Source organism: Stylophora pistillata, chromosome 2, assembly GCF_964205215.1.
Source record: "Stylophora pistillata chromosome 2, jaStyPist1.2, whole genome shotgun sequence".
Classification (NCBI taxonomy): domain Eukaryota; kingdom Metazoa; phylum Cnidaria; class Anthozoa; order Scleractinia; family Pocilloporidae; genus Stylophora; species Stylophora pistillata.
The window spans coordinates 44,022,378-44,032,377 of record NC_142520.1 but is presented as its reverse complement, the minus strand read 5'-3'; the positions used below and the strand labels follow the sequence as shown (position 1 = coordinate 44,032,377).

At 36.9% G+C, this 10,000-nt stretch overlaps 1 protein-coding gene and 1 pseudogene across 1 annotated transcript in view; both read right to left on the bottom strand.

The window, feature by feature from the left end:
• Positions 1 to 617, bottom strand: part of LOC148739717 (uncharacterized) — a 1,328-nt gene extending 711 nt beyond the window's left edge. The window contains exons 1-2 of the mRNA XM_088750060.1: positions 172 to 617; positions 1 to 30 (exon numbers count right to left, since the gene is read on the bottom strand). The exon at positions 1 to 30 is cut by the window's left edge and continues 711 nt beyond it. Of these exons, the coding sequence (XP_088606186.1) occupies positions 1 to 30; positions 172 to 403 (262 nt within the window). The 5' untranslated portion in view covers positions 404 to 617. The remainder of the gene's footprint in view (positions 31 to 171) is intronic.
• A 4,137-nt stretch (positions 618 to 4,754) lies between these two features.
• LOC148739716 (uncharacterized) lies at positions 4,755 to 7,089 on the bottom strand (annotated as a pseudogene).
• Between the last annotated feature and the right edge of the window lie 2,911 nt (positions 7,090 to 10,000).

The window sequence follows — 10,000 nt, the reverse complement described above, 5'->3', positions numbered from 1 at the left end:
GCTTTTTCTTTATCATTTTCTCAGTTGTAACTGCGAAAAGTATGAACAGACACATATCAGATACGATTTCATGAAAATTGAGCAAAGCTATCAGCAAACCTTTCACAACAATATTGTAGAGATCGAACGAAGTATCGAGTGAGAAACTAAAAATAAAAACCAAGTACTTACATATTTCAATATTATCAGAAGCAAAATGTCTTTCACATGTGGAAACCCTATCCTTAGCAACTAGTTCTTTGAAGGATTTGTCCAAGACTCTTGTCTTGGTGATCGCACTTAGCCAGTCAGACCTCCATTTCTTGTAGGCATCGTTCTTTGCCACGGGAAGTTTCCATATGCCTATTCCCTTCGTTCTCCTACACGATCCACACCCGAAAACTGAACAATTTTCACCTGGCATGATGACAAATGATCTATTCTTCGATGGTAGTTACTTAAAATTATCTAAACAGGAGATCTATCACGAAAAACTGGATGAATTTGGAGACAAAACGCTCTTATCGCACATCGGACGCCATATTGTTGAAAATGCTGTGCAGGGTCAACACCACGTGACCACGAAAAAACTAGAACAATAACATACTTCTCTGTAGTTCGCTGGCTTTCCTAACCAGTCCCCCTCTACTAACTATGTTTGAATTGAAGGATTGCGTATTGGAAATGATGAGTCTCATGTTCGCATTGAATAATTGAATGTTTGGAAAAGAAGTTCGAATATTTGAAGTGATAAATAGGGTTACCAAATTAAACAACTGGATGTCTCCATAGTCGAACAGCAAATCTGACCCAAGAGATTAAGCGTTGGAATGGAAGAATTGCCTGTTTGAATTGAAGAGTAGAGTGTTTGAATAGCAGAACGATCGTTTCAAAATGAAGGATTGCGTGTTTCTGTCGACGGGAAGCCTGTTTGAACTGGCGAATAGTGTATTTGAATTGACAAGTACCAGGTTTGCGGTAAATCATTGCATATTGAAATAGAAGGATAGCATTTTTACTTGCGGAAATGACTATTTTGAATTGCGAGATCGAAAATTTGAAATGCACAATAGCACGTTTGAATTAGACGACTGAATGTTTGGGTAGTACAAAAACACTTTTAAAACGAAGGATCACACGTTTGAATAGAAAAAAAGCATGACTGAATTGAATAAATATTGCTTTGAATTGAAACAATGGATGTTTCAGTAAACAAATAGCGTATCCGAATTGTCAAACAGGAAGTTTGAATAGCAAAATAGCAAGTCTGACACGAGGTTTTGAATTTTGACACTAAAAACGCGCCATATACAGGTGACTATCAGTTGGCTTTGAGTAAACGTCTGTCCTTTGAGTAAACGTCTAGGCTGAATCTAATTCCTTTTTAAGTTTTCAAAAAGGCAAGAGTTACAAGATACGATCGAAACTTTCCTGTGATTCTAAGAACATAATTTATTTGGCTTCGTGCAAGAAATGTCGCCTACAATACATTGGCTCCACAATAAATGACTTTAGAGTTAGATCTCGCAGCCACAAGTCTGCTATGGTCACCAAGAAAAAGACCTATGAAGTAGCGGTAAATTTTACAAATTACACCTACTTGGATGTAGGTATTTTTTTAAATTTTCGAATGAGAATCGTTTCCTTTTCATTTTGGTCAAAAGAGAGGTGGCAATAGCGAGTTCCTCTTCGTTTTCTCACCAAACTTCTTGTCTTTTTTCCCTATAATACCTCAAATACAAGTACGAACTCTTTGTAGAGCGGATAATTATTCTTTTCTCCTTCCTTGGCAAAAGTATCTCGGAAAAAGATTGGAAGGCAGTTAGAGTATCTCGATGAGTTGATTTTATCAGGTTTAAACTATGCAGCCATCAAAATGCACACACAATGGGATCGGTCTGTTAATTCTCGCTGAACCGTATTGAAATATGAAACAAGAGGTGTAATTTGATCGTTGAGCTTCGTTACGAAGTGAACAGAAAACTAATTTTTAATTCATAGCCACCGATATATACATTTTTTTTCTGACTCACATTGCATTGAGATAAATTTCCATAAGCATATTATATTCTTCACAACAGGCAAAAGCAAGGCTTGCACAAAGCTATGGGGTGCCAACCCATTCAATATTCCCTCTATATTTCTGTGACCCAGTTTACTTTTGACATGGTCAACTCGACTTTTTATATGGTCAACTTGACTTTTAACATGCTCGACTTCTGACTTTTTCTATGGTCAACTCGAATTTTTATATGGTGAGCTTTTTACTCTTTTTATGGTCAACTCGACTTTTTACATGGTCAAGTGGTAATCATTTGAGTCGTTCCAGAATGCATTGCGCCCAATCACTAACAAAGATGGCTGCCAATGCTTCACTCTTTAGCTTTGAGCAAAGAATGGCTCAAAACCCCTCTAGAGAACGCAACGAGCACGGATTATCTCTATTTTTTGACAAATTAAAGCTACTGCCTTCCACAATATCCTCATATGAAAAGGCAGAAAGATGCAATAACTTGTCTTTTGAGGATCTTGACCAGGCAGCTGATCGATTGAGAACTGCTGCAGAGACCATCCAGTTACTCACATCAGACATTGGGAATAACGAAGATTTCATTGATGTGGCATCAATCCAAGAGGTGGCCAAGAATTGGTTTCCAACAATCACTTACGTATTTGGGTTTTTGCACTATTTCCTTATGAGCAACCTCTCTCACGATTTCTACAAAGTTACTGTGTGTGACTTTTCTCTTACAGTCAAAATGCTGACAAAAACTCAAGCATTTCATCACTTTCACATGCAATATTATTGGCCAAGCAGCCTTCTATAAGACTAATTTCAGAAGGAGAAACATAATGTTTGAAGGAATCTTGCAACATTTCAGGGGAAATGCTCCCCTCCCGGCCTCAAAAATACAACCAAAACTTGTCTTATTAAGGTTAGGAACTTGATTGATCAGCTGCAGCAATACAGAAATGGGATGTTAGATTTTCACATTGAAAAGGCATATAGTAGCCCACCTGATTCAAGAAGGAACGGTCCTGGGCGCTCACCTTATGTCATTGGGGAAGAACAGATACGCTTTTTAAGAAAAACGCATTTTTCTTGCAAAAAAAGATATCTGATTTACTTGGTGTGAGCGACAGTACCCTCTAGTGGAGGAGATTAATGTATGGCATGACCTGACCAAGAAGAGTCAAATTAGACTCAGGTATCAGATTCTGATTTGGAAAACATAGTGAAAGAAATTCAAGAACTAATTCCAAATATTGGACAAGCTCGTCTGGTTGGTGCTCAGAGAAGTAGAGGGCTAAATATTACACGATGGCGTGCGAGAAATTGTCTTTAAACTCTCGATCCTTTTGGGACAGTTTTACGGAGGGACCTGTAATTTACAGAAGAAAATACAATGTTTCTACGCCAAGTGCTCTGTGGCACATTGAGAGCAATCACAAATTCATACGATGGAGGTTAATAAATCACGTGTGCGTTGATGGGTATTCTCGAATTATAATGTATGCCCACTGCTGCAATAACAATAAAGCTGATACAGTCCTGGAACAATTTATTGGAGGTGTCAATAGTTATGGATTGCCTTTTAGAGTGAGAAGTGATTATGGTATGGAAAATTTCAAAGTGGCAGAGTTCATGCTAGAGCAGAGAGGTGTTGACAGAGGTACCATTATAACTGGTAGCTCTGTACACAACTGTCGTGTGGAGAGGTCGCACAGAGACATTTACTCAGGAGTACTGTAACGAGCGCTATGACAACTACAACGGACAACTACAATGGACAACTACATTTCATCAAGCAGAAACCAAAGAACTGATTTAATGCCAAGATCATCAACCTATATACAACTACATTTCATCAAGCAATGGACAACTACATTTCATCAAGCAGAAAGCAAAGAACTGATTTAATGCCAAGATCATCAACCTATATACAGTTATAATTATTCTATCATATAGGTGATAGGGGTATTAGATAATGCATGATAATATGCATGATCATTCGTCACAAGTACTTTGCTTTTTTTGCAAGAATATTTTCTCGTTTGGAGGATACTGAGCTACTGAATTCACTGAATGAGTTGCATTTATTTGCATTGCATTATACATACATTCCCAGAATCAATAAGTGTTTAGAAGAATTCAAGGGTCAGTTGCAAAATCATCCACTATCTTCAGAAGGAAATATTTCTCCTATTCAATTATAGAGAGCTGGAATACTTGAAAATGAACACTCTGGATATGCTGCAGTTGAAAGCGTGTTTAATGCTTGTAGTATGCATGATTACAGATTTGATCCCTCTGCCCCTGTCCCCTTACAAGAGGAGAATTAACAGGTAGTAGCTCCAGAAACAACTTTCCTACTTTCTGGTGAACAGGTAGCATTCCGAGGAAATCATTGCAACCCCTTACAAGAAAATAACAGAAGTGGTGAAAGTACATACCTAGATTGAATTCTGTATTCTTTGCTTTCACAGGATATATATCAACTGAACTGACAGTAGTTGCAAACTTGTATTTTGTATAAGAAATCACTATTGCAAGCTGCAAGATGAACAAAACGCAATGCTTTTCATTGCACTCTAAGTTTTTGAAAGAGAACTTTAAATACTTATGGAACTCATTGAATGTTTAATAAATCTAACAATATAACATAATGTTTTAAACCCAACAAAAGAACCCAAACATAATTTCCATCAATGTCTTATTTTTACAAAATTCATGCTAAGAAGCCTTGATAACACTATAAAATGACTGTGTTGTAAGTAAGCAAACCAATCTTGTAAAGACTCAACTCAACATAAAATGCCATCGAAACTGAACAGTCAGAGAGCAAATGAAGTTGAGCAAGCCATACATGGTGAGACCACTTTTTGGTACACATTTATGCTATTTGCTCACACTATGTACATCTCCCAACTATCTGAATTTAAAATGGCCATGAACTCTTCTCTGAGCTCACAAAAGCTAGCATATGTGCTGGGCACCTCTAAAGTGCAGCTACAGGTGTGGGCAAGAGGCCTTCTCTGTAGACCTTCGTTCTGGGTGAGTGATATTATTAACCTGTCAAGTGACAAGAACATCAGATGCAGTTGTAAACCTCAAAAATGAGGTAGGCTTAGCCCGGTCAAGCCCTCTGATAAATCTCTTGAGGTGGGCCAGTGTTTCTGTCTCAGCTGCTGTAGCCAGACTGGCTTCAAGTACGCCAATAGCTTTCAAACGTTATGTTTCTCCTTCTGAAATTAATCTTATAGAGGGCTGCTTGGCCAATAGTATTACACGTGACAGTGATGAGATAACTTTCACATTACTTGGAAGAACTAAGGAATATAACTGATGTAAAGATTTCATATCTAAAAAATAAATCTTGAGGTGGCCAACAATTGGTTGCCAACAATCACTTACGTATTTGGGTTTTTGCACTATTTCCTTATGAGCAACCTCTCTCAAGATTTCTACAAATTTATTGTGTGTGACTTTTCTCTTACAGTTAAATGCTGACAAAAAGTGAAGCATCTCATCACTGTCACATGCAATACTATTTGCCAAGCAGCCTTCTATAAGACTAATTTCAGAAGGAGAAACATAATGTTTGAAGGAATCTTGCAACATTTCAGGGGAAATGCTCCCCTCCCGGCCCCAAAAATACAACCAACAAGAAAGGCTTTGCTTAATTTATGGGGAAAATACTGACTCTCAACATATCCCTTTACAAGTATTCTCCCTACTTCTTCCCACTTATTACGGTCAAAATCATGCCTAATACAAGGGACTCTTCCAGTCTCCCCCAACATGTGAGACTCGTAGAATTCTTTCCAAAAGAGGAGAAAACTTCCCTTAGGACCCCATTTCCCTGTTCAGCCTCTTCGTGGTCAAGCTGATTTATTATGATGGCATTTAAATTGGACTTAAAAATGAAAGGATTTGAAAAGATGTCAAGCATATCAGCTCTTACATTTGACCAGTGAACTCTTATGACTTTAGTTGGCACTTCACCATTATTGGATTGTGAATTTGGTGGAAATATTTCTTTAACATCAACTACAGCTTCATAATTGTTAACTGACTCATTGTTCTCCATTTCTGGCAGGTAAGGCATTGGATCTTCAGTCATCAGTAGTTCCCCAAGGTCTGTGGATACAGCTTCACTGTTTTAATGCGCAATGACGAGGAACTTGCATCAACAAGGTTTTCTTAGAGGTCACCAGTGAATTGAGTAAAGGATGGTATCATAAGCTCTTCATCATCTTCATCCCTATCTATCTCTTCAAAGGGCTCCAGACAACTGATATACACACTCCCTTGACTTGAGAGTTTTATTATTCTCTCCTCATCTATTCTAACTCCCTTTGCTACTTTTGGCATTACTAGAGTTCCATAACAAGCCTATAAAAAGATACAGTTACAATCACAACAATGAAGCAAGTTCTCATCAACACCTTTCAAAGAATACACGACTGAGTTAGCCACTTAAAACTAGACCTTATCTTGGAACTGTTCTCGGAGTTTTGCTTTACAACTTAATGTACTTCCTAAATTAATATACTTTTGCTATTAGTTCTGTATCTCAACGAGCAGGAGAAAAACCAAAACAATTACCTTGAGGTATTCAAACATAATATCCTCTCTTGGAAGTTGAATTTCAATATTTCTTTTCAAGTCTAGGTAAGACCATTCTCTATTAAAAGGAAACTGGTGGATAATCAAGCCCCTCTCTTCGAGCTTCATTCTGTTGACGTGACTTGGTACTTGGTTTGTATTAGGGTTTGGAATTAATACCAAGTCTTTGTGGAAAATTGTCTTACGGGGACGCCTAGTCTTGTCCCCTCGTGACTTGGAACTCGTAAAAGTACTCGTTGAAGTTTGCTTTCTAGTTGCGGTGACCCCACGTACGCTGCAAGTTGGAAATCGACGTGGGAGCTCTGTTGCATTCGAAGGGCTTGATGATGGAACAGAGGAAGTCGAAGCAATGTTGGTAGCCGTGAACGCTGCCACATTTCGAATGTCATTATTCTGTAGATTGCCGATGGCTTCGAGAGCCTACTTAGCTATGGCATATGCGAGGAAATGTGCTGCAAGTCTTTGTTATTGTCGGTCATTTTGTTAGAGTCTTAACACAATGCACTGTGGAGGTCACTAAGTCAAGTTGACCATATAAAAAGTCGAGTTGACCATGTCAAAAGTAAACTGAGTCACAGAAATACAAAGAGAATATTGACTGGGTTGGCACCCCAAAGCAATCTCTCAACATTCTATACTATGTTTGGTGCTTTACATCCTCTTACCAAATATAATATTGTTTTTTCATTTCTTTTGAGACGCTGAACAAAATCCTCATTGTTGCGCAAATTAAAATGTTATATTCGTTTTGTGTATTTTTGATATGAAGTCAAAAGAATGAACAACATGGTATGAATTTTCTTTCCTATCAACCAACTGCCTCTCATTTTCCTTGAAGTGTTTTCTAACCTCTCAAGCAAACAGAAATTAATGATATCTTTAGAGTTGTGAAAGATATAAACTGAAATAGTTGCGTTTTGGATTAGTTATCCTATTATCCACCACTCGGCTGATATTTTTAAGTTATCTCTTACAAGCTGTCTGCTTCTTGTTTTGTTCTCTGACGTGAGTATTATTTGATTTTTTTATTTGATCAGGTTGATCGTTTTCCAAACTTCTCAACATTATTCTTCTTGACAATGTAGCGATGTTGGTGGGGGTAAATGAGATTTCCATAAATTAAATATAAAGTTTTATCATGAATTTATTCAAGTTTCACTCATTTTGTGTCGTCCTTGTTTTGACAGCTAGGTGTGACATGCAAACCTAGAGCATAATTCACAGATACATAGTGCTTTGGTCATAAACTGAAAGGAATCAGGTTGACTAAACATACATTGCTGTGGGGAAATATTTTAGAAGCTATTTTAAAGCAGAACACGGAGCATACATACATAAACAGGATCGACATCTGTACTGACATTGTAGATATCTAGCAGTAAAAGAAGGAAAGCTCGCCGCCTTTAGATAAAAAGAGCTGGTAATAAAATAATCATGTTATTCATCAATTTCAAAATTCATCGATAATTCCAAAACCGTCACTGCTTGTTCTTATTGGCAAGAGAACGGCCATTGCTCTTTAGAGGACAGATGTCTCGATCTCTTCCCTATAATTTTGAAATGCATAAGTCACCTTGCTATATCATTTATGGTGCGAACGTCGCAAGAAACTATTAAAAGTATTTTATAATTTTTAGATGTAAAAAAATGTTAGTGTTGCAATTTTGAGGTCTAACAAGTCTTGTTATTCTCACAGCCAATCAGCTTTAGTCTCTAAAATATATATATTGAAGATAGAAGGAGAAATTGCGCTTTGTAATAATTTTTGTTAAATGGTATATCATCAAAGAAATTTCAAAAGAAAATAATTTATAACATAACTAAAGCAAGGCGCGCGCTCTGATTGGTTAATTCAGCATCTACCATTTGCTCATGGGTGTAGACTGCTGAAGTGAGCAAATGCTAAGACTATTTTTCCGCGCGCTCTTGTTTCTTTTTATCACGTAAGATTTGTTAAATGAAAGGGAACTCTTGTTACAATGTTTCAATGTTATGTTAATAAAACAAAAGGTAAACACCACAATTTGTTCATAGTTCCGCTGAACTCTTTCACCGGTTGTTGGATACAGGGCTTAGAAAGAGGATTTTGTTCGGTATTTCAGGAAGGGTGATTAAACTTTATCGAGTTGCTGGTGTGCAGTCGGTTGTTATGAATGAATTTTCGCGCGCTTGTTTTCTCTTGACATATAACAGTACACAAACATTTTTTTGGGAAGTAGCTCAATAAAGGACTTCTGTTCTTCCAATGTCTCAATGTTATGTTGTAAAACAAATGGTGAACGCCATAGTAGGCACTATTGAGCTATGGATGCACTTGGGAGGTTTGCTAAGCACTCAAGAAGCTAGAGTCGCACTCGGCTATCGCCTCGTGCGACTCTTACGCTTCTTTCGTGCTTAGCAACCTCCCGCGTGTATCCGTAACTCAACAGTACACGCTATGGCGCTCACCATTTGTTAAATTTGTATGCATTATGCACTTCGTATATATTCAGGTGAAAGGAATAGCAGATTTAGGATATTTTTTTTCCCACAGATAGACTGCTTTATTTTTTTTTTCGTCTGATGTTTTACAACTTCTTAATGAATGGTAAACTTTTATTTTGATAACTGTGTGTCCGTTACTCTGTGAATATCATTGATTTATCATTTACAAAACTGACTACCTCATGTCTAATTTTCCTTCATTTGACTTTCAAATTTACGTCAAACTTGGAAAAACGCACAAGAAACATGTTTCCTTTTCGGTAAAATTTGCATTTCTATTGTAAAGTGTCATCACAAAACACACATTCTGATATGTCGAAGAATTCGGATCCTTTTCTATGTCGATCATTATTCTTAACTTTGACTATTTCTATCGCTGAAAATATATATCGGCTTTGGTGAGGAAAAATTTACTTCTGAGAAATAATAAAAAGTGATGAAAGAAAATATTCATGTTTCAGTTATTCCGTGTCTCTGTTTCGCAGAAAAAGCGTAATATGCATCATAGAAATAACACGAGAATCACAAACAATAACAAAAAAATGCAAACGATGCAGTTGAATTACAGAATAATTGCGGGAGATAGAATAGTTCGGAATAAATATTTTGATAAATTTATGAAAAGCATCTACATCTGTGCATTCAAAGAAAATTATTTGTCATCAACCAAAACAACGCCTATTGCTTTCAAATCTAATTTTTCTCAAGTATTGGAGCGAGAGTTAATTGAATTAAACTAATATATAGGAAAATGACTGAAAGTAACAAAGCTCTTATGTTAAGTACCTGAAAGTTGATTGTCCCTTTACTCTGTTAGAAACTGATCGCAGTTATCCGCATAAGCAGAAGAGAATTAATCCACGCAGAGGTAAAGATTTTTACAGCTGTTGTTAATTGTTGTTTTAA